Source organism: Aythya fuligula, chromosome 17 (genome assembly GCF_009819795.1).
Source record: "Aythya fuligula isolate bAytFul2 chromosome 17, bAytFul2.pri, whole genome shotgun sequence".
Taxonomy (NCBI): domain Eukaryota; kingdom Metazoa; phylum Chordata; class Aves; order Anseriformes; family Anatidae; genus Aythya; species Aythya fuligula.
The window spans coordinates 5,985,962-6,010,781 of record NC_045575.1 but is presented as its reverse complement, the minus strand read 5'-3'; the positions used below and the strand labels follow the sequence as shown (position 1 = coordinate 6,010,781).

Below are 24,820 nucleotides of genomic sequence, written 5' to 3'. Positions count from 1 at the left end.
TAATACCTTTTTCTGGATAGCAATATTTCTCACTTTTTTTAAGTCTCTTTTTGTCTTAGGATGTTGTTGATGGTCTCACTGTCCCTTGACATCTGAGACTGATGTTACCTACTGCTATGGATCTGGATTTTATTTTTTATCCCACCCTCCACAATGCATCCATTAAGCCAACTAGGGATGAGATCTGGTGTAACAAATTAAGTAAGATCAAACTAGGATGGGAGAGCTCCAAGAGAACCCCAGGATGCCATGGAAATTGTAATTGGTAACCATGTAGCTGAGTTCTTTCCCTGAGTCTGATGACCTACCTTACTTCTACAGGCTAGCACAATGCTACACACGATTTTTCAGATGATTATTTAAAAAAAAAAAAAAAAAAGTATTTTCTGAGTTTAAACAGTTCTGTTGCACTTCAGACATTAACTTGACCAAATTCTTACCAAGGTATTTGCCATCTGCTGTCTTAATGTTTGCCAAAGTTACTGTTTTCCTCCCCAAATACTTGTAGTAGCATTTCTGCTTGAAGCCTTGTCTATAGCTTGTGAATTTCTGGATGCCTGTTGCTTAATCATAGCAGGTAACAAGCTTTTGGAGAAATAAATTTAATTTGTAGGGTAGAGATATAAGGTGTTTTTTTTGTTTGTTTGTTTGTTTTCCAGGAAATATTTTTGTTGTTGTTTTTCCTGTGGATAAAACTAGTTGGAACAGCAACCTCTAGCTCCTTATAATACAGGTCCTGAAGAGGAGCCTGGTGCTCTGCCAGGGACAGAGTTCTTCACAGCTGTGAAGGGCTTAGGGGTATTTAATCTTGAATTTCCTTGCAGTACCTTCTTGCTGGCAGTAGATGATAAAACTTGCCAATGGCTGGGATATCAGGGTCTCTGATCAACTCTGAGTAGGCCAAGATATTCCTTGTTTGGGAAGTTCAAAGGCACTTCCAAAGCTAGTCTGGATTTTCATACTGCTACTTGAGATTCTAGTCTTCTCTATTACATGGCTTTCACTGATGCTTGTGTAGTCTTTCTAGTGTGAAGCATCACCTCAGAATGGCCTTCTCTTAAAGCTCGTACCTCTCCATATCCATTGTGATTGAAGCAAGATCAGATTCTTTCTTTTAAACATTGAAGCCTTCATATATCCAGTCTTCTGTGTAGAAGAAACAAACCCAAATGAGTCTTTTCTCAGATACTCATTCATTCCAGAACTTTGATTTTATTATTGTTCTCTGCTGGGCTGTCTTTGGTGTTTCTTTAATTGCACCCTCAGGTTTTCCAGGACATTTCTCTAGTCTGTCAAGATGATTTTTGAATTATAATTCTTCTTCCCAATGCGTTTCCTACTTTAGTGTGAACTGCACATTTGATAATGATGGAACAGAGTAGGCTTAAGGTCATTCATGAAAATAGCGAGTAGTACCGAACTCCACTTAGCTCAGATGCCTATTTTCATTTTGACAGTGAACACATGAAAGATGTGGGCTAGCACACTCAGTTCTCCCAGTCTGAAGTACCGGTGTTATGTACTTTTAGTATGGCCCCATCACATCAAGAGCCATCTTGTATCCAGTACACATTTAAAAGGAAAAAGCAAAGAGGCTTCCCATCAGCAATGGAAATGAGGTTTACTAAAGCCTGATCCGATGTTATAACTGAGAAAAAAGCAAGCAAACATTAAAAGGTAGAATCTCTTTGATTTGCTTTTTCAGTCTGAATACAGGCAGCAGTACACGTCGTTTGGGGCCAAAAAATGGTTGTCAGGAACCAAAATTACACTCAGTGCTGGAATATGAAGCATGAAGACTGCTATGTCTACCCATAGTTCTCCAAGCTTGAATAGCTCAGAAATGGAATATTTTTGCAGGCAGCCCAACCAACGAATGAGGGAAGATCAAAAATTTAAGAAAATCCCAGAGTTTCTTAGGTTCTAAACTAGCCTGGAAAAACAGAGGTGCCAAGAGAATCTGAGACTGCAATCAGGCTGGAAGGCAGGGAAAGAGCGGCTTGTGCATGGGGGGAGAAAAGCAGCAGAAAAAGGAAGGCAACCCAAATCAGTGTGATCTTGTACCTTTGCAGTCAGAGGGAGACTGTGGGAGAAGGAGCATGCCTGTGGCTAAAGATGTCCCTTCCTCCCCCACGAGCTTCAGCATACCCTTCAAAGCTGGGTACAAGTCTTAATAGCAGCTGGGCTCATAATTTCTTTGGGAGAGGGGCTTGGCTCCCACCCTGCATGTTGAAGGCTCTCCATCAAAAACAGCAAATAAGATCATTTGGTTCAATATAAAATGAATTAAAGTAAATTAAACTGCAGGAGCCATGTGGCCTGCAGAGGCCTCCATTGTTGTGCACACATAAATGGCAGCTTTTCATTTTCACTGCTAAGAAATGACAGCTTGAGAGGGGTGGAATTAAAAATAAGGAAATAAATAATAAAAAGACATTTGCCAAAGATTTCCCTTTAGGAAATCCCAGGTGCCTGTAAGTCTCCCATCCCCTCCTCATGCTGCTGTCAGTAATCGAAGCTGATATCCTGAGGAATGGAGTGAAACATGGGGGAGGGAGTAGAGAAGGAAAACCAAAAGAACTATGTAAGAACCTTGGATATACAGGAGAGAAAGGCACATACCAAGAACACACTTTTCCAGTAATCTTAATGGTTGGTGCATAAAAAAAGCCCTGAGTAAGAATTTTCTTTGCGTATTCAGTACAGGTGTGCAGCCAAGCTACAACACCAAGGAATCCCAGAGCTCCATTCCTAGAAAGTTGAAAATTCGTAAGGCAAATATCATTTGTTGAAAATGTAGCATGAAGTTGATATTTGAATAAATACTCAAGATTTTTCGTTTGAAAAGTGGATCTAGACATTGCAAATTAGTTTTTCTGAAGTCTGCAGTGATACTGGCATTACTCTTGAAGATTTTTCTAAATGCTTTTCAAGTTGCATCAGTGGCAAGTGTACAAACTAGCACTATTGGCTGCTCACTGCGTCTATGGAAATAGTTGCTTGTTCTCTCTCTCTCTTTTTTTTTCTTTTTTTTTTTTTTTTTTTAAGTACTATCTCAGCAAATCCAGTTGGGGAATACTTCATTTGTATGTGTGACAGCCATTCTTTACACTTGGACTTAGGACTAAATACTGTTTTCAGGTGCACCCCATGTTTCCTAGCATGGAATGCTTACAGCTCTACCATGGAAACTAGCACATTAAGCTTTCCATATTCCTTCTGAAGCTTCATTTTGGACATGACAGAAATATCAGAGTATCTTCTGAACAAGGGAATATGATCATTCAACTGAAGCAAATCTTAAAAGAATCTTAAAGCAATATATAACCACGCAGCTGATCTGTAGTAACTTCATTCTGAGTCTGAAGCTAGTAAGGCCTAATTCTAAGTAGCCCCACTGCTCTTCCACATTAGAACGGTGCATGAGCATGAGTTGCTTCAGTTATCATGTTTCTTTCTCAGTGCACAGACAGTTCCTGTAAGGAGAATGAGCACCTACCTTACAGAGTTTAGGACTTTTCTGCAGCCTGCCTCCATCTTCTGTCAGAGCTCAGCATCACAGGATACCACAGTTCAAAATCATGGGACCCTGCCTCTGACTGATCAGACTGACCCATCCTTCATCACACAGTAAGTTGTACAAACAACTTGCACGTGCAGAGGTTTTATGTTCCTCGAGCAACCAGCTCATCTTGCACACAGTATTCATGTAGAACAATCCATCGCATAGAACAGGTCCATCATGATGGCTCATGGAGGAGAGCAAGCTGGAGCAGCTTGCAATTCCTGCAGGCTTCAGCCTCTTCCAGAAGGCTTATATTAAGAGAAGATGCCAGAAGGGGGTTGAGTTAGTTGCAATGGTGATAGCAACAGCCTTCTCCTAATGTCATGGCAGTCCCTCTTTCATCATAGCACCGGATATGTATCAGTCATTTAACAAGAAGGTGATTAGAATATTTTTTTCATCCTGAGGTGGAAAAAAAAGTCACTTGGAGTATTTGAGGCCTCCAAATGCTGCTAATGAAAAATATGGGAGCATTAAAACAAGGCACATGAGCAGTGGGAATTGGTACATAAATGATGTGTTACAAAAAATGTCACTAAGATTTATTAATTAATCCTAATCTTCTCCAACAGTGTAGGTAAATTGGTGTTTCTAGATAGGTGACAATAGATAGGCCTATCCTCTTGGATGCTCTCTGGGGGAAAATTACTCAAATGATTCACTCTTCTTGTAGAATAATCTGAGCCTTGATCCTCTAGACCATAGGAACTGTGTGAGGGTTCTGTAGAAGCTTTTCCCTCTTTCAGCCTACAGCAGGTGTGGCATCCCGGAGATGAAAGTAAGGGATTAAAGAATAACTAACTAAAGCATACAACTAAGTTCTGAAGAACTGGGACTCTTTCCCATCCCTCTCCCTACCAGGCATTGAAATTCATAGCTACTAATATTTTTTTTAAAAAGAAACAGTGCTCTTAACTGCCTTCAGATTTTAACTTTCCAGTGTAAGTGATCTAAGGTATGACTTTCAGAAGCACTGCACTAACTATAAAATCTCACAGTCCCTCTAGTCCCACCTTTAAATTGCTTCTCAGTTTGCAGACAGCACACTGGAGGGAAGGGATCCCATCCAGAGGGACCTGGACAGGCCTTAGAGGTGGGCCTGTGCAACCTTATTAGGTTCAACAAGGCCAAGTGCAAGGTGCCACATCTGGGCCAGGTCATCCCAAGCACAAATCCAGGCTGGGCAGAGAATGGATTGAGAGAAGCCCAGAGGAGAAGGACCTGGGGGTGTTGGTTGATGAGAAGCTCCACGTGAGCCAGGTCTGTGTGCTTGCAGCCCAGAAAGCCAACCGTACACTGGGCTGGACCAAAAGCAGCGTGGCCAGCAGGGTGAGGGAGGTGATTCTCCCCTTCTGCTCTGCTCTCGTGAGACCCCACCTGGAGCCCTACATTCAGCCCAGGGCCCCCAGCACAAGAAGGACATGGACCTGTTGAAGAGAGCCCAGAGGAGGCCACAAGCATGATTAAAGGGCTGGAGCAGCTCTCCTACAGAAACAGGCTGAGGGAGCTGGAGTTGTTCAGCCTGGAAAAGAGGAGGTTCCAGGGAGGCCTTACAGTGGCCTTCCAGTACCTAAAGGGGGCTACAGGAAAGCTGGGGAGGGACTCTTTGTCAGGGAATATTGAGACAGGACAAGGAGTAATGGCCTTAAACTGAAAGAGGATAGATTTAGATGAGATACAAGGAAGAAACTCTTTCCAATGAGGGCGGTGAGTCACTGGAACAGGCTGCCCAGAGAAGCTGTGGATGCCCCATCCCTGGAAGCGTTCAAGGCCAGGCTGGATGGGGCTTTGGGCAACCTGACCTAATGGGTGACATCCCTGCCCTTGACAGGAAAGGTCAGAGCTGGATGGACTTTAAGGCCCCTTCCAACCCAAGCTATTCCATGATTCAGTGATTTTCACCAGCACCCTCTGTGCCACAGTGCTGTTTATTGCTCCTACCCAACACTTTCTGATATTGGCAGTATGACCTGAAATCTCAGCAGAGCCTGCTCTCCTCTGATCCAAATTGCCAGCAGGTCTCAGTTTTTCTAGCATCTTCCTGTTTCAGTATATGTCCTAATGCTGCTGGCAGCAGAACAAGTGAGACTTGGAACTTCCCTTGGGTGCTAATCACAACTTACAGTTGCCTCATTGCAACTTGTCTCACTTCTTACATCCCATTTTAATTCTGCCATGTAAAACTTTAGCATGCCGTTCTCCATTTCCTTCTGTGAGGCACATGCACGCTTTTACAAAGCTTTATGTTAAATAAGACTACAACATCAATACTCAGGGTTTGTGGAAATTAGCATTGCTTTTGCAGCTGTAATTTGCCCCCTTTTGGTGTTGCATATGTTGCAATTCATTTTTTAATTACGTGATTTTATGTTATTTTTCTGTAAGACCTCTTCATCCATCACCAAACATGGTATGCTGTGCCCCACAGATGGAGCAAGGTGGTATATTGAAAGAAGCTGGTGTAGAAACTGGAAAGCACGTAGAGAACAAAGAGACCATTGGAAGAAGAAAAACACTGTATAGGTTAAAGTTGAATGCTACACTGGAGAATTAAATTCCATCTTTTTCTTTGCCAAATAATTCCTATGTGATTGTAGGAAAGCCATGTACAGCTGCAAACTGAAGTCAGTGGTTTTAAAGGTAATGTGATCTATTAAATTGAATATATTAAAAACTCTAATCCCAGACATCTCAGGTTGAACACCAAAACCAACCTTACCCTTCCTGTGTCTCAAGTTTTCATTTAGAAAATGCAAATAATAGCTGTCCCTTATGACAGCCAACGATGCAAAAAAAAAGTTTTTGAAAGTCTTATACTATAGTGGTTATGTCATAAAAAAAGACTCAGGGATCTTTAGTAATTCTCTCCTCAGAGCTTGAATAGCATGAAGTGGTAAGATGCAATTTGCCATCATCTAATGAGTGTATAACAAAACAGTAAAGTCATGTGCTTAATGAGTACCACTCACCTTCTGTGAAAATGGTGATCATTGTTAAACACTACATCTACAGAAGGAAGATTGAGATTGTATGAAAATCCTGAATTCTGCTCTTCCAAAATAAGTGCTAGATTTAAAGTACAGAAATTGTCTTTTACTATGATTGAGGTAGAGGAAAAAGGAGGGTTACGAAAGTCATTGACTTAGTTTTTAAACAAAGCATTCTGGAAAAAAACACAAATCTCACCATGTGGCATCACATGGCTCATCATCAGCATTGGTAATAATTAGATCCACAGCACAGTCCTTCGCTGCTTGTGATAATGAAGTGTTTGACAGCAGAAAGCTGACAGCTTTCGCAGTAACTGACCCTACAGAGGTTCAGCAGTGTACTTTCATTTTACTCCGGCTTAATTCCAACTTGTTGCAATGGCTTAATGAGACCAAAGCCAAGGCTTGTTCTGGTATCTGACTCTACCCAACAGAGAACTATAGTTTCTGTTAATTCCCTGTTTAGTCTGTGTAGTCCAGTGTGATGAAATGCTTGCTCAAGGACTGGGACCTACGCAATTCAGACATGCATCACACTCTGCAGAGTGCCTAGGTTTGCACTGATTTTTATGAAATACGAAAAGTCACCCAACAGAAGCAGCCTTTGACTTATCTCAGGTTGTTCCAAATCAGAGATCCACAGGAGAAATAATTATAGTCATGCTTAATATGAAAGTTCTTCCAAATGTGTATGAGAACTACCTGAAATGCTTTAGGTTGAAACTCTTGAATGCAGTTGAATGCAGGTGAAAACAAGTATTTAGCTTGAAAAACTTCAGTCTAGGTAGCCAAGATACAGTAAAGCTGGAGAACAGAAGACAGAAAGGAGTATTGGGTGCATTTACAAATGATGGGTGCTGCTAACAGTGAGTTACTGCTGTTAGAAAGCTAAATTCTGCTGATGAAATTGTAGGTTACAACCTTGTTTTCTAAGCTTCTGGCTCAGAAGACCCCATTTATTCCTGGCACAGCCCTTTGCAGAATTACTTCTGATTTTCTAGGCACTTTTCCTAGCTTAAAAAAGGGCTGGTGTTGCACTGACATGCTTGACAAGCCTTATTTTTGTAAGCATTTACTAGAGCTCTAGTTCTCTTTTAAATGCTGCTCAGCTGTCCTTGTATTGCTTCCTTCCTCCTGGCTGTAATCACTCTAAGGTTATCAAAAGACCTCTCCTAAATGGTCAAGTGGATGGTGGTAATAGACTGGATGGAAGGATGCCTCAACTGAAAGGTTTAGCTGCACTCCTGTAAGGGTGTTAATTATCTAGCTGCTAAGAAATCCCAGTATCTTGCAGTTACCAATGAAAACAAGGCTCACATCATAACAGAAAGGAATTTGGAAAGCTCCATAAAGGTGGGGAAATTTTGTGGCTAAAAAGAATTGAAATTTGTTACTTGCTGCACGTTCGTTTTAGAGCCCCCACTCTTCCACTTCTGATTCTGCAGCCTGTGACCCACCTTTCCTTACGCTGTGCTGTGGGCTCCAGTGTTTCAGTGTGTCAGTGCTTTGAGTTAGCAGGGTTTCAGCTTTGCCCTGATGTCAGGCTTCAGAGGAAGGAGCTCGCAGACACCCCGCATGCTGGATCCAGAAGTTCCATCTGATGCAATGAGAGAGTAAGCACTGACCTGTCCTAGCCCAGCCTGCTGGGGAAGTGAGGCTAAGTAAAAGCTGAGTGAGAGCCTGTTGGGAGGAAGGAGTCAGAAAGCAAGCAGCTTGCTGCCTCTAGCTTGCTGGTAGCTTTCATCAGAGCTGGCTGAGGAGGGGGAGGTGGAGAGCTGCCTGTGTGAAGGGAAGGAAGTGACAGCGTAGTCATTAGCAGACTGCGACCCTCTGTCACAAGGGCTCCAGAAATAAACGATGATTGTATTGAAGCACGAGGCTGGATAGAGCCCTCTGTGCTAATTTAATAAATTGCTTGCATTTAGGACCCCAGATTGGTGCTGTTACATTTTTGCTATGTGATGCCACCTGGGATTAGCAAGGAGGAGGGGATTGGGGGGGGGGGGAGGAAGAAAGCAGCCCAGGTCCGTTAGCAACTGCTGGTGTGACCTCACTCCTTGTCCCGGGGGGGATATGAGATCATGAGAATGCCAGAGCTCTCTGAAGGATTCGATTTGTTCGGTACGGCAGGATGGCCTGCCGAGTGATCTCATCTCTGAGACCCAGGGGAAGGGCGCTGGCTGCCGCTAGCCTCGCGGACCGGGGAGGACTTAATCCCCTCTCCAAATCTCACCAATTAACAACTGACCCGTGATGACATCACTGATGACAAAGCTAACTAGGACAACACAGCAAAATTCCAGGGGAATTTCCCCTTCTCCCTGATCTTATCAAATAAAAGAATTTTGACATATCAAAAAAAAAAAATCAGTTTGAATAATGTCACTGCAGTTTAGACATAGTTCTGACTCACAGCTTGCCCTGACCTACTCCACTGGCACTGTTCTCCTTTTAAACCATGTGGGGCAGAACAAATACCTTCCTTGACCCTAGATTAGGTAGCCTTATTTAGCCAGTTTGTTGATCCTAGTTTTAGGCACCTTGTTGTAGGAAAATTTCAGTTGTACCCCATGGTTGTGGTAAGTCAGGAGGGATTTTACTACCTTGCAGGTGGCCTTCAAGGAAGGCAAGCTTTCTAATTGGAGTGAACACCAGAATGGCAAGAACAGCTTTGGCAAAGATTCGCAAAGGATGTGATCACATCTTTGAGTCTTTTGCAGGAAACATTCCCACCAGTGTGCTTCACACAAACACTTTTCTTCCATAAGGTCCTCAGAAAGGTTTGGCATCTTTGAGTTTAAAATGCCCTGATGGTTTTTCAGAGCCAGCCTTATCTGTGTACTGTAAACACTCCAACACCAGAGTAGAAGAGGAAGGACATTGGGAAATAGGCAATTAATTTGATTTTTTTGGGTGATGTACAATGTTGTCAGGAATACCAGTGTCATCTTACATTTAAATCCCTGTACCTTCAGAAGATGTATAGCATGTGAAAGACCTCATTTGCATTCCCTTCCTCGTTATTTATAGCATCTACATATTAATCCCTGAAAACCTTAACCTCTACTGCTAACACGCTGCAGCACTGTACAGATATGCAAAGAGGTATATATCCATAACCTGCTCTAAAAGTTTGTGACTCAGAAGTTTAAAACAATAGCTGGATAAGGCAAAGAACAAGAGGAACACAGTGACAGCAAAGAAACAGTGATATGGGTTATCCTTTCCAGGCACTGGGTTAGATGGCTGCAAAGAAAAATGCATCTTATGAATACACTGGTCTTTGCACCATTTAACAGAGCACATAGATAGACAGTGAACAGAAGTCCTATAAACTTCAAGCCGTGCACCTGTTAAATGCTCTTTTGATTTCCTGATAGTAACCATCTATCACTTTTTTTAAAGGGAAAGTTTTATTTGGTTATTGAAGAGCTGAGCCAGTTGTTCCGATCCCTTGTCCCCATCCAGTTGTGGTATAAATACATCATGGGAGATGACCCATCCAGCAGCTACTTCCTAGGAGGGATTCTGATCATCCTGTATAGCCTCTGCAAGGTGAGTACCACCTCAATTAATATTTGTAGCAAGAGCAGAGCAAGAAGCACAGCTGAGGAGAATAAATACACCTTTAAATTGTTGCCATCACTACTTAGGAAGGAAAGCTGCAGCTGCTGAGGACACCCTGTGCTTCAGTTGTCAAAATATTTTGCTTTACCACTATGTGGGCATTGGTGAGCTAGAGAAAGATGTGTGATTGCTCATGCAGTGTTGCATCAGGCTGATGAAGTCATTGCTGTTTTCTAATCCCTTTCTATAAAGGCTAGAAGAGAATGGGAGTGGAGCCTTGGGGGACCAGTATCAGAAGATAGGTTAGCTACCTCCAGACTTCTAGATTCAGCACTAAAAGGAGGGTTGCAACAGTTATGTTTTTAAGTCTCTATCTTTTGAGGCAGAATAGGTACTCTGTCATTCACAGTACTGAGTGCAGCAGGCAGAGTAAGGGACTTGCAAGTCCTGCCTAGATAAAACAAGTAGTTCTGGCGTGGCTGAGACAAGTCCAGGATCTCAGTGACAAATGCCATTACATTTGCTCAAAAGCAAGGAGTTCAAAAAAAAACAAAAACAACACAGAGTCTGCCTGTAAAATTGTAAATGAATAGGTGTGACTGACTACGACAAGTCACAAATGTGAGCTCTAGAAACAGCTGTATTTCTAATTATGTGTATTCAGCTCTGCCTAGGGTTGCTATCTTTTGTTTGGTTATGGCTGAACTGGAAACTAATATTCCTGTCCTAGGCAGAGCAGTAGCTGAAACAAATGTAGACCTGTTATCCATTCCTCTGAGAAAGTTCTGAGGAAGGCCACATGAGTCTAGCTTGCTGCACCTCTGATGCTTGTCTCACCCTAGGAGAAAGGGACTGGGGGGGACTGAAGAACTGAGAGAAAATATCTCAGCTGAAAAGAGCTCCAAGAGGCTAATGGGTTACCAAACCATGTAAAGTCAAACTACAGTTCTTATCTGAGATATACCTGTATATGCACAGAAATGGGGCATATAAACCCTGCTGTAGAGGGATTTAGAGCTTTTGTAGAGATAAGCAGAGGAGGTCATGGGAAGCAAGATGGTCACAGACCCATTGCAGCCAAGTCAAGCCAGAAACAGAGCACTGCCAGAATAACAGACATATGAAACTAGTGTGGTTCCCCACACACTCATCGTGACTCTTAGCTACACATTTCCTGTTCTGAGATACAGGAGAGGATTTTTGCCCCTTTCAAAAGTATTATTGTCTGAATCTCTTCTGGAGAACAGTATCCCACCCTTGCGTGCCTTTCTGGCCTTGTGGGGGTCAAGGAAGGCAGATCACAAATCAAGGGCAGACTTCAGGTGATCTTTCTGTCATTCTTTCTTGTAAAAAGGAAGGAACACCTGCAGAAGGGATGCTTACCTGCAGTTTGTTGTGCTGTCTGTTGCATCTGGAGAAATCACCGCAGTGTCAAGGAGTAGTGGGGAGCCAGCTGCTCCCTGGGAGAAAGGGAGCTGAGCAGAACACAAGTGGCAGGACAATGGCCTCACTGGCCAGGGCTGAAGAGCCCAAATCTTCAGGTAAATAGTTTGCAGTGAAGCAGGTACAAGATAACAGCAGGAAGTTAATCCACAGGCCATGATCAGAGGAAGGCAACCAGGGTCAGACATAGTCCCATGATTGCTGGGTGTAGCCATAGTAATAAGACAAGCTCATGGTCAAGGTTGGAACTCTATGGATTGATAAGCCAAGATAATTAGAACCTGTAGGTAAATACACTTACAGCTAAACTGGAAACTAACATTCCTATAGCACAGCTTAAAGAGAAACTGAAGCTACAGACATGAGCTTAAATAGAGCTCCTGAGCCCATGGGCAGGGTATGTGGGGTGGAGACCCCAGGTGAAGTTCATCAGAACCATGAAGGCATATTAATGCACTCAGGACCCTTATGCACAGGTACAAGCAGTCCTGTATGGATTGGTTTGGTGCTTTCTCTATTGTCCAGGAATATTACTGTCCTATGTTGGTGTGTAGCAGTAACTTGGCACCACAGCTGTGTATGGGTTAGGGTTAGACCTGTCCCTGTTGGAGACTTTGCTTGGAAGTGAGAGAGAGAGAAAAGTAGGAGTAATGGGAGCTCACTCTTCCAAAGCAGGTCATGAAATACTAGGTATGAGCACCCCATCTACTATCACAAGAGCTGCAGGTCTAATTCCTTGCCTGAGACATAGAAAATATACCCAAAGGAGTCCACATTAGCAAAGCCACAAACCACATTAGAAAAACCACAGAAGCCAATTTGGCACTCAGGCCTTCTGTGCTTCTGGCAAACATCCAGGGCTTAGCTAGGGCTGCGTCCCCTCTCCCCACACAAAGAGCAGACTTGGCTTTCCGAAGATTGCGTATAGTGCAGCTAGTGGGAGCTGTCTTGGTGTCTCTGGTGTGAACCTCTGATTTCGGCAAAGAAATCCCAGATGTTCGTAAGTAGGGGCATCCAGGTCTTATACTTGCCTGTCCTGGACAGAAGCCTTTGACTGAGGGTAGGAGTGGTATTGAGGGGGAGAAAATGGCTGAGTGGTATAACAGTAGGTGTTTGCTTTGTTCAGGCTGTGAGTTGAACCCTACCTCAGACACATGCTCTTCAGCATAGTTAGAAGGGGGGTGATGGCAATTAATTCTACAGTAGCTCTTCCATTGACAAGAGAGCAGGCACTGAACCCAGCTGTTGCAGTCCTATTGCTAGAAAGACAACTGATGCAACGTAGTCTTCAGTGCATGGGGAGATAAAGGGATGTTAAAGGAACTAGTGAAACGTGCATTTAGGGGGGTACAGGAAAGTCCAGGGGAAATAAAGTTGAAGGGGGGGAATGGGCTGAGAGAATCAGAGATATCAGAACCAGGGGAAAGGTGTTAAAAGTCCTGTTATAAGCAAAGCAACCAGAAAAAAGCTGTGAACTGTACTGTGGGAGAGAGCTGATCCCTGCCCGTGTTAGAAGATAAAAAGTCTGTAGCAGTCGGCAGCCTCAAGTGCTAGTTGCTGACTGGAAGCATTACTGGAAGGACCCTGGGAGCCTTTTACATGCTGACTGGAAGCATTATTGGTGCCTTCATTTGATTCCACGTCTATTGCACGATGATCTCATTGGCATTCCCTGCAGTGAGCCCACTTAATCATGCTAGAAAAAAAAATAGAAAGCCAACCCCAGGCATTTTGGTGCCTCTGTACTGCAAGTCCACTACAACTCTGCGTATTCTGCACCGCGTCTTCCCCTGCCCTCCAGGCTGCTCCTCACTCAGGTTAGAAATGGAAAGGTCCCGTTATGTCATCTGGCCCTTTTCCCAACTAATGCAGGGCTGTTCTTTGCCCAATCGTTTCTTTCTATCTTGTCTAGTTCATAGTATCTTTCTCTCTGCATCCTGCCAGCAGACAGGGAAGATGGCAAATTGGATTAGGTTTCCAAGCCGTTTTCCCTTTTAGTAGTATTACTCTGTCCTCACTTTAAGGATGCTGCGTGTCTGCTCTCTTGCTGAGCCCCCAGATATTTGGAGGAAGTTTATCATCTTTTCCCCACACTTTGGTATTGCTTCGCCAAGCTGTAAATATTTATGTATTTCAGTCTCTTTTCAGAAATCATTTTCTGCAGGCTCATTTTCTGCCCTTCTCTGAACTGCTTTTAGTCTGTAATGAGGAGCACTGCTCTCCAGATGCAGTTACATCATGTTTGCTGGGCAGTGCAGGGAGGGGGAAGGAGAAGGACCTGGTGCTGTCCCTGCTCTTGGCCATCTTTGGCTGTGTGCAAGCACCAAGGTGCTGGTAGCTCGTTCCCTTCCAGGCATTTAAAGTTCCTCACTCTTTAGGCAGATGGGAGCAAGCCAGCCTCCGTCCTGCTTCACATTCCTCAGGCTTTTCTTCTCTTGGTAGTATTTAATCACTAAATCTGTCCCTGCAGCAGGATGGGCAATTCCCACTCCTTCTCTCTTAATATCATCTGGGCCCTGAAGTATCAAAGTGTGTGGCAGAGCCTCACAGCCCTGGAAATCCTCCTTCTCCCCAGAGGCTGCGGAAAGCAATTTCTTACCTCTTCCATGTAAAAAGGTAGCCTCTCCTTCCCTCGCTCTCAGGATAACCACAATGTCCTCTAGCCTTATTTCTGGGCTTTTCAGAGACTCAGGGTGGGAATGGGTCCATTTTAGCCCTTTCCTACCTAGGGAGGATGGGCAATTTACCCCACCACTACCCCATAATCTCTTTTTTGTACTTTAAAGTTACTGATTTGCAACCCGTTGTTGCCAGAGGTTTTTTGTTGGCTACCTTGCTGCACCATCGATTCACCTTTACTACATATTTCACAATCACCATGAAATATTTTTGGCACTATTGTTATTGAGGATCTTTGTTCCCACTGAGAATCCATTTGCAGAAACTCTGCCACGTGTGTCCTGAGTTTCTGAACTGTATGCACACATACACATGTTTTGTGAAAAATATCTAAAATTTAATGTCTTTATTGCAGTCTTTTGACATCTGTGGTCGTGTGGGAAGTGTCCGGAAGGCACTGAAAGTCCTTTGCACCCCACAGGTAAGTAGTCATAGGTTTCACAGAACAGTTTCCTAGGTGAAACCATGTTACTAATGAATGATGGAGTTGAAAATTGTTCAGCATATCACGATCATAGAATAAAATAACTTCTTGTCCCATGGCTCGATAAGCTGGTATCTCCTGTCAGGGGTGTTAGGAACTTTTTCTGATATCTGCCCTGTCCCAGCTATGGTAAATAGGTTGTTGCAAGTCTGGCTTTCCTAGTCCGATTGGAAGCCTTGTGTAATATGGATTAATCCATTGACATGAAAGCCACACAAGCTGGCAAAACTTTGAGCTTCAGAGTGTGAGAAGGATTTTAAATAAATGTACATAGTGCCTGATGTGCAGTGCCTTTAAGAGATGCTACATTGCCTAGCACTGACATTCAGATCTGTTGCAGTGAAACACTGTTATTTGTATTTTACAATGGTAAAACCACAGACTGTATAGGAAGGGAACATAACATCATACAAGTCTGTTAGAGTTTGCCTTGCTTATTCTGGGGGTTTGGGCTGGTCATTCTTCCTCAGCATGTTTCCATTTCCCCTATTATTGTTACAGTAGGAGAAGCAACATTTACTTTACAGTACTTAAGAAGAAAAGTGAGAAGCCTGTGGGTGCTGCTGCTGTTAATTCTTTCGTCTATTGTCTAACTTGCTAATAATAATACCTCCCACTATCTAAACACCTCTGCAAATGATGCTGAATTAATCCTTTCAGCTCCCTGTTGAGCTCATTAAATTTCATTATCATTGCTCCATAAGTGGAAACACTAAAAGATGGAGTCAGCTCGAGGGGGTAACAAGACAGAGAACACACAACTGCAGTTTCCCTGTGTTCTGCATGCTGATCCCTAAATCTCCCTTCCCTGTACATACACATACATATCTGTGTATGAAAAACATGATCTATGGGTTTTCTCAGACACAAACCAGGTTATCTTCAAACCTCTTGACAATGGCTTTTTTTCCCCTTCTTCCTAACAGACCTATGGAGTTCGTGCCACCAGCCAGCAGTGCAGTGAGGCAGGTGACATCTGTGCCATTTGCCAAGCAGAGTTCAGGGAACCTTTGATCCTTATGTGCCAGGTAAGATTCCAAGCTTCCCCCATCAGGTTCTCCTGTTGGCATTTCTAGGCACAGTTAGCCTAGGTAATTCTAAAAGCTCTTGCTGGGTCTTGGTCTAGGCCCTAGTGGATATTTATCGCCCTCTTCCAGATAGCCAGTGATTCATGAGAGCTGAGCCATGTGAACTCCACTCTGTAGGGTCTGATTATAGCAGTTGAGATGGAAAAGATCAGCCTTGTAGTCCAGGGACTGCCAGTTGGCAGTCCAGACCTTGGCTCTGGAATGCAAGACATTTTTATCTGACCCTTGGGGAGACTGGCTAGTCAATAGGCCAGCTGAATTATGAGCAAGAGCTCTGAGAGGGGAACAGATCCAGAATGAGCCTGATAGGGAGCATTAATACTGGTGCAGCACTGTGTAACTGTGGTGTCTGAACACCTGGCCAGGAATACAAGTAGTTCTGCCTATAGAAGTTGGTCACCCCTGCCAGTATGTGGGGATTGTTCTCATTTGGTAAACACTGGCAAAACTTAAAGCTTAAGAATGTCATGCTCTGAGTAATGCAGCAGTCCTAACCCGGTGTTGTTAAAACCCTGTGAACACACCACACTGACGTGTTTTGGTCATCTGTCAGAGGCCAGCTGAAGGCATTCCCTAGTGGTGAGATCGCTGGTGCTTCCCCAAGGTTTTCTCTCGCCTGTTAGGGTTGAAATTCTGCATCCTGCAGATCGTCTCCAGGTGAGGTGTGGGTATGTGCGGGAAAACCTTGATGGAGTCACCTGCTCTCTTGTGATGTCAAAATAAAGCTTTAGAGCCCTTGTTTGAAGAGCTCTAGCATTCTCATCCTTTGGAAGAGGAAGTTCAGAATCAATCAAGTAGGTCACCTATGCATCAAGCATGCCTCTTACTATTCCTGTGAACATCTGTGCAGATGTTATCAAGCTGTAAGCCCCAGAGGAAGCTATTTTTGCATGTGCTTGTCAGAGCTGAGATTTTGATGAACAACATTTCTGCTGACTCCACATGTGTTGAGGAGGTCTGAGCTTCTCACTGATTCTAGAAATCCCTTTCCCCTTCCTGCTCTTCCAGTCTGGGTCTAGCTGAGGTTGTGTCCTGGACAGCAATCCCTCCTTATCTCTGTTTCAAACCCAGGGTAGGCTGGAGGGAGAATCCTGTCGTGGCTCAGGATGGAAATGAGAGAAGATAAGGGGCAAAAACTGACTCTTATAGAGGGGAAATTGGGACTGTGGAAGCTACCGACTGGGACTGGGTGACATGAGCAGAAACAAATGCCATAAGGGATAGGAGAAGGAAAGGAAGTTGTTTGACTTGTAAAATAACCCAGGGATCTGAGGGTTGAAACAGGGTAAAGAAAAGTTAGAAAGAAAACCTGTTTCTGCTCTCAGTTACTTCATTAGCCCAAATGTTCGAGGCTTTTTTTAGTGTTTCTTTCTATTGATATACTAAGAAACAGAGTAATATCTCATTAGCTTTGGCAAACTGATGTACTAATAATTCTGGGCTTTATTTTTCATATCACTTGAGTATTGCTAGTTGGCTGCACTGTCCATGTGAACCTGAATGGTTCCCTGGTCCCACGACTGTGCTGTGGAGTGTGCATTCTGCTTAGTGACAAGACTGGACCTCCTGCCTGCATCATGATGTTGCCCTTTTGTCTCCACAGCATGTGTTTTGTGAAGAATGCCTCTGCCTCTGGTTTGACAGGGAGAAGACCTGTCCTCTTTGTCGTTCTGTCACGGTAGAAACCCTGCGTTGCTGGAAAGATGGCACCACCTCTGCTCATTTCCAGGTGTATTAAAACCAACACATACCAACAAATGGACTGACACGTGGAGAAAAGGAAGAGACAGAAATCTGGTGATCCTATGCCCCTGTTTCATTGCCTAGTGTTTCTTCCAGCTCTGTTTCTCCAAGAACCAATAGAACAACAATTGTTACTAGCCAGAAGTTTTACCCTCAAAGGCAAGTAAGATGTGTTTTGTGTTGTGGCAACCTCCATGGCTAAGCTACAGCCAGGGTTTTTTCCTGAACTTACATGGTTATAAACTGCTTGGTGTGTTTCCTTTTTTTCTGTCCTTTTAGTGTATGTAAATACTGCATGTATAAGGAGAGTGTACTGTCAATTCACCACTGCACGTGTATAACCTGGTGTACTAGAAAAAGGCTGTTGTTCTCTGGCTCAAACCATGGGTGAGATTTTCCACATTAAATGTCTCTAACTTCCCTGTATCTGTAGCTTCATAGAATTACACAGTTGCTGCTACATTACCTGTTCAGAACTCTTCCAAAATACCACTTCAGAATTGCATGCCCAAAGATTATTTGGGGGTTGGAGAAATGTCATTTCTCAACAGCCCTGTTTCTATATTAATTCCACAAATCGTGTGTTGTCACCTTCATGAAAAGACCATGCTAGTGACGCTGGAACTGACACTTGCTTCTCTTGGGAGTGTTTTTCCTCTTTAATTTTCATGATCAGATTTTCTGATTTCCTAGCATCTGGGGAGAATCGTGGGAGGCAAGGAGAGATTAAAGTCGGTTGATTGGACTATGTGAGAAGTTAAGGTCCTAAGCAAGACCATCTCACAACTTAAAGTATCTCAGCATAGCCACTTGGGGCAAGGCTTACTGGCTTTAAAATCCAGCACCCCTCAGCATCCAGAACCTGTGTGGGTCCAAAACCAGAAGTGCACTCATGCAGCACTGAGGCCACATAGCGCTGTTTCTACCAGAAAGACTGGGGCACCAGGATACAGGGCCCCCTGGAGAGACAGGATTTAGTGAGACTTAGTAGCTGGAGGGCAGAATTATACAGAAGCAGCTGCATTGCTTCAGGAGCCAGCCTGGTTTATACACAAGCTGGATAATCCACCTGTGAGGTGGAGACTTGATTGTAACACCTCCTCTTCAGAAAAAGCTCTTTGAGGAGATGCCTTGTATTGTTAACAGGAGAATTAACATACTTGGTAGCTGAGAAAGAAGAGATTGCTGCAATTTCCATCTCTACTGAGGGTGCTGCAGGAGCACTTGCATGCAAATTGAGTTGCTGTTCCTTTGCTGGAGCTTTCTCCATCACTAAACAACCTCTGCTTTTTGCTGCATGCCCAGAGAAAGTGCCTCATTAGGCAACTGTGGCATCTTCCAGTGCTCATTGCTATGGAAATGGCCGTAAGGTTACAATCCCACTTGAGTGGATAATCAGGAAGAACTGTACCTGGGGGAAATGAGCCTGTGTGTGCATACCGACTGCCTTCCCCTCCTGCCGTGAAACTCCACAGGGAGAAGAATTAAAGCAAACAGGAGCTAACGGTAACAGGATTAAGGCTCAACATTTCTTTGGAAATAATAGTTAAGTATGGCTAGAGGAGAAATGATGAGAGGCAGAGCCTGAGCGGGGAAGATAGTCCAAATCTGGTCTGAGAGATACAGGGAAATAGAGGAGGAATAGCTTTACTTTTCATAACAAAGCAATTTGATTCTCGTCAAATGGATCCCATGACAGTGGAAAACTGAGCCAAGGAATCCAGTGGCTGTCTCCAGTGGTATTAGACTTTCTGGGATGGAGAAAGAGAGTTCGGGAAGGAAGAAAGTGAGGTTTTCAGTGGGCATAAAAATGTTCTGCGTGATAGTCTGGTATATTCACCGGGAAAAGGGAAAATTCCTGTGTCTGCCAGCAGACTAATTTAATATGAAAGTCTTCGGCTTCAGTTCTCAGTGCTATGCCAATTAATTAAAAGGTTGGTAGTGTCTGCTTTTGAAATGTTTGAAAAGCTACCTCTAATTCTGATGTTTTTCTAAATGCTCCTGGAAAATGTATTAGGAGAGAGTATGAAAAGGTCAGTATGAGCCTAAAACTACAAATAGCATTTGTAGCACTGGTTCAACATTATTTATTTATTTAGTTTAGTTTAGTGATAAAGGAGGAAGGTAATCAACAAGAACACATGGGGAATATATTTTGCCATTCTTATAGTCCTTCTCTTTTTTTACATTTTTTCTTTATTGGCCACTTTTTCCCAGTCAGCAATCCGAGTAAGAGAGGACTGTCACATACTTCAAACCCTTTGCTACAGCCCAAGGACTCGGAAAAGGTCTTGTGGTAAGACTTGATACCAATACACAGGGGAAGAATTGCCCTGTACCTTGCATGCTTGTGGTACCCATGTAAGAATCCCTGCACTGGCACCACAATTTTTTGAAGAACTTCTACTGCTTTTCATTTTCTTCATCTCAGAGATTCTTGATTTTTGCTTTCCCCCTCTATTATAAAGCAGCATTCTGGTTCCCATACAGATGGCTGGCTCCTCTGGTGATTTGTTTCAGTGGTATCTGACACCTGTGTGCATGTAACTCATTGCAGGGCTCCATTTTCTTAATACAACAGAAACTCAGGAAAGCTGCTGTTTGGCTAACCTTTGAGACAGAAGGCTTTTGTTGCTATTTAGTGCGCTATATCAGTGACAAAATGGAGCACTGTGATCTGTACGTGAGGCCTTCAGTATGGGAAGAGCCTGTATCTGAGAGGGCATGAGTGCCTGAGACTCTGTGGACCATCCAGAACTCCACCTCTCTGTTAAGATTAATTAGTGTTAAATGTAAGGTGAAACTTTATGCTGTGGATATTTATTCTGGTGGAAGCCCAACAAAGATCAAATCTAAGTCCCACAAAATTGAAGAATTCACTATAAGCCACTATTATGTAGCTGTTAAATTAAAACAACATCCTTCTGTCCCTATTTTGGGGCCTGGACACTGTGGAAATGACAGCTCTGTGGGGTCAGCAGTCTGCCAAACTCTCCCTCCTCAGCTAAGTTACGGTGACGGTTTTGTCGGGCAGGATAATTCTACCCTCCTAAAACATGACATATGACCTTAAGATGTGCAGGGGTGACAACTGATGAGGAACTTCTGTTGATTTCCATGGGAAGACAGGGTTGTGAAAGGAAATTATTCTGTCAAATTTTAGAGTGGAAAATAAAAGCCGGAGCCTTTTTTGCCATTTAACAGTAGTTTTTCTTTTTTTTAATAAAGTCATTATAAATATGTACAAAGAGTCTCAACATATGAAATTCCTTTTACAAAAGAGAAGCCACATCCAACTATAAACAGGAGACTTTGTGGATTTGTATCAACAGTAAGTATAGGCTTTGCTCTTGCTTTTATGAGGGTGGAAACTTGCACAGTGACTCTGCAAGAGTTTACATCCAAATAGTACTAAATCAGTAATGTGCAAGGAATTGTGTATTCACTGCATTTCATCAATTTTATTCTGTTAGAAATGCATCTGGGAGCAGACTGGAAATTTTTCAGATGTCCTAAGGATTTAAGGTGATGGGGAGATTTCTTCTTGAAATAAACTGCAGTTTTCAAATTGTTTGGAAAGTTTATGCTGTGAATATCCATGAAAACTAAATCCCATTGCAGTTAGGTGGCATCTGTAACCAATAATGCATGGAGATTGACAGTTCAATACCCAGAAGCTTTCAGTGAATATTTGTCAAGCTCCAAAGTCACTTCCTGTAAATATTTAAAAACTTGTGAAATTCAAGTACTCAAGTATTTATGCAGAGTGAACGCTGAAGAAGCGTGATTGGAGTTAAGTGAAAATTCACTCTTGTTTTCAAATAAATATTGTCAGAAAAAATATTCACCATTTTTTTCAATTTTGTAGTTTTGAATTTATCTTGCAGATGGAGAATGCAAATTCTGTACCTTTGGAACAGTCAGCTTTTTCCCACAACTGCTAAGGGCAGAGCTGTAGTTCGGAAGACACGAATTTAGGAGTGCATTTGGAGTACATACTGATGGAGATTCTTTTTATGCAGGTGGAACGTGGTTCAAGCCAGTAGGATAGGCAGAGGGAAGAAGCACAGAAGTGTCTTATGCCAGGCACAGGAATAAACCTGTACTATAAGCAAAGATAGCCCTTTGAATTAAAATGTCTTGCACATTCAGACCAGCATGGAATTAGAAGAGCAAGGTAGAAGCATCATGTGAGGATTCCTCTCCTCCACTCAGACTAGTGTTTTCCTAAGATCAAGTCCTACCTTATTTAGACTTCCCTAGGCTTTTGGATTTTGAGTTCATGTGGCCAGTGTCTCCTAACCTGTTGTACAGAGAGAGAGGAACAAATTTAACTCAGCATACAGAAAGCAGTGAACTTTCAGAGTGTTACACTGAGGCAGAGAATGAGGCTGAGTTTTGAAGCTTGGATTCAAAATCAAATTTGCTCTAAGAACAGTTGTTAAGGTATTGTTCAACCAGTTGTGGAGGTAGAATATAACCATGAAGTTTTGGTGTGCCTACAAAAAATGTGGGCTTCACTGGGAACCACAGGTAGTTTGTTACATACACCCAGGCTTCTGTTACAATTGTGGACAGCTGTTTTCTCAAAACCATTTGTAGAAAAAATTAAAAATACATATTAAGGTAGATGTGTTATCCTGTCCTCACTGTTAGCCATTTTGTACATGGTACAGCAGAATTTCAGAAAGGATCTCCTTTGGTTTTGCTTCCCTTTTCTCCACTGCCTCCCAGAGGGAGATTCTCCTCTGCCTGTTCAACCTCCAAGGGCTAATGGCAATAGCAGCATTGAACAAATTGTTTCATCTTACGAGGCAGCAGGGAAAGTGCCTGGTGCCAAGGTGTTTGTGGATATAGAATCTGCATCAGTTTAACTAAATCTGCTTCTAATCATTTCCAGTAGAAGATACAGCTTCTGCTTTTGCACTGAAGTTATAATTTTAGCATGGTATAGAAAAAAAAAAACAAATTCACAAATCAGATTAAACTGATTTAACAAGTGTTTGTGATTTAAGTAAATTGCTTTAGTAATGGGCTTAGCTAAATTAGGATAATTTCTGCATGCCTACATGCTCTAAAACAGAAGCACGATGGGTTTCTCATTCCTCATCACTGGCAACTCATTGATTTGGGTGATTTGCTCTATGTTTTTATTGGGTGATGCTTGTCCTAGGAGGCACTGCTGTTCCTGTACAACATAAGAGGTAGAACTGGTCCCATTCCATATTTTCTTACCTACAGAAAATAATTCTGAGAAGGAATCTGGAATCAATAGACTAAATTCTGTCCTGGGTGTAACGCAGCTGTCTGTAATCAGACAGTGGTGATATCCTAGAATTAATTTGGCCAAGTGACTTCTTCTAACAGTCAGGGGAGAGGAACTGATTAGTGGTCCATGCTGTACTGCTTTTTTAACTTGAAATATGAAATTCCAATATGTGATAGGAGCTATCTTGGTGGAGTGCTGCTTTAAAAATTAATAAAGACTTTCCTCACAGCCACATTATGCAGTGTTCTATATAGACTATGATCTCATAACCTCCTCCTCTGGCTTGCACACGCACCGTCTGCTGAAACCTAAGATGAGGTCTTTTTTTTCATTTAGAGAGCACTCCCCAGTCTTCACCGAGGCACAACTGCGAAGCTAATCAAAATCAATGACTTCTTGGCTGCTGAAAAAAAAAAAAAAAAAAAAAAAAGGAGAGAGAAAGAGAGGAACTGTGCTGGTTTCCTACCCATGAGGAAGGTACAGAAACCCCCCACCACCTCACACAGCTGTTGTGATGCAGTATGAACAGCACTAGGGGAGTATACAGCATGCTTTCTTTTCTAGTACAAACATCAACCAGGGTTAAATCAGGTATTTTAAAAAGGATAAAAACACCCCTTTTCAAAAAATGGAGGCATTCAAGAATAGCAATTATACCAGAAAATGTAAGGCTTTGACAAATACATACCCTCTATTAAGTAATTCCATTTATGTACAGTGAATGCTAGCTATAAAGTGCTGGTAAGCTGTTTCTCTAGCAAAGCTTGCTTGACCCAGCAACTAATAGATGAAAGTCTCCAAAAGTTAACCCTTGGTTCACATCAAACATCCCATTTAGAACTACAAAAGTGAAGCAAATCAGGATTAAAGCAGGATCTGGAGTCTGTTCCTGCTCTTGTTTATACTTGGGAAGCACCATAGATTTGGTTCTTATTTCATGAGAGTAACAACAGGCAGCATGCCTTCTGCCATTGTGGCTGAATGTTGGGAACAACCAAGGAAGAGGCTGGTTCCCTGGGAGTTCTGTTTTGTTTTGTTTGTTTTTGGTTTGGTTCGGTTGCTTGTTTTTCAGAAAAGCTTGTCCATGGTGAGTTAGGACTCGGGAAGATTAGCCAATCACTTTGTGCTAAGGTTGGTCACTGATTTAAGGGGCTTTCCCAAAGGGATAAGAACAGAACTTTCTTTTTTCTTTCCTTTGCTGTGTGCTGTAGTGTTTCAGGGGAACTGCCTCTTTGGGAAAAAATGCTGCAAGAAGTCTCAAGGCTGCAAGCTCAAATAGCCAGCATGGCAGGATAAAACAGTGGTAGTGCAAACCGTATGCACAGAAGATGCAAGGGAAAAGTAATGCACATTCCAGGTTAGTAGTTTATTAAAACATTCAGATCTCAGGAGCTAATAGTAATTGTTAAGGGTGAGGAAATGTGGGAGAGCCCTCATACTTGAAACTGAGAAATGTAAGCTAGCTCCTCTGTTGGCTGTGTTGTCACAAGGCTACCTCCGTGTATGGGGTACACACACAGGGTGAGAGAAGGGGTAAAGGGAAGGCCCCCTTCAGGTTATGTGTCCTCTGTAGCAAAATTATGCATCCAGTCTTCCCAATCAATTATTTTCTGTTCAAATTTGACTATTGTGCAATACAGGAACACACAAGTTCGCTTCCTTGTTTGAGTGATTTGCAGAAGATTGTATTTTTAAGACTATGCCTGATCCAGCAGTCACTAATCCAGCACTTGCAACCCTGCTGAAATCAACTGAGGCTCCTCCATTTGCTAGAAGAATTCTTATTCTGATCAGAGACTGAGCCAGGAAGGAATACAGGATGCCTAGTATTAGTGAGCATCAGGCCAAAAATGGTAGAAAAATGTTTTATCGGTGGATGTAGTCCCTGTGGTTCTGAGGCCATCCAAACTCTATCAATAGACAAAATACACTTAGCTACATGATCCCTCCCACCACTGCACATAAAATAAAGTAGGGCAAGGTTATTCATTA

At 42.8% G+C, this 24,820-nt stretch overlaps 1 protein-coding gene across 1 annotated transcript in view; it reads left to right on the top strand.

Annotated features, from left to right (window-relative positions):
* Positions 1 to 20,760, top strand: part of RNFT2 (ring finger protein, transmembrane 2) — a 33,800-nt gene extending 13,040 nt beyond the window's left edge. The window contains exons 8-11 of the mRNA XM_032199278.1: positions 9,961 to 10,110; positions 14,600 to 14,665; positions 15,655 to 15,756; positions 17,420 to 20,760. Of these exons, the coding sequence (XP_032055169.1) occupies positions 9,961 to 10,110; positions 14,600 to 14,665; positions 15,655 to 15,756; positions 17,420 to 17,554 (453 nt within the window). The 3' untranslated portion in view covers positions 17,555 to 20,760. The remainder of the gene's footprint in view (positions 1 to 9,960; positions 10,111 to 14,599; positions 14,666 to 15,654; positions 15,757 to 17,419) is intronic.
* Positions 20,761 to 24,820: the final 4,060 nt, after the last annotated feature.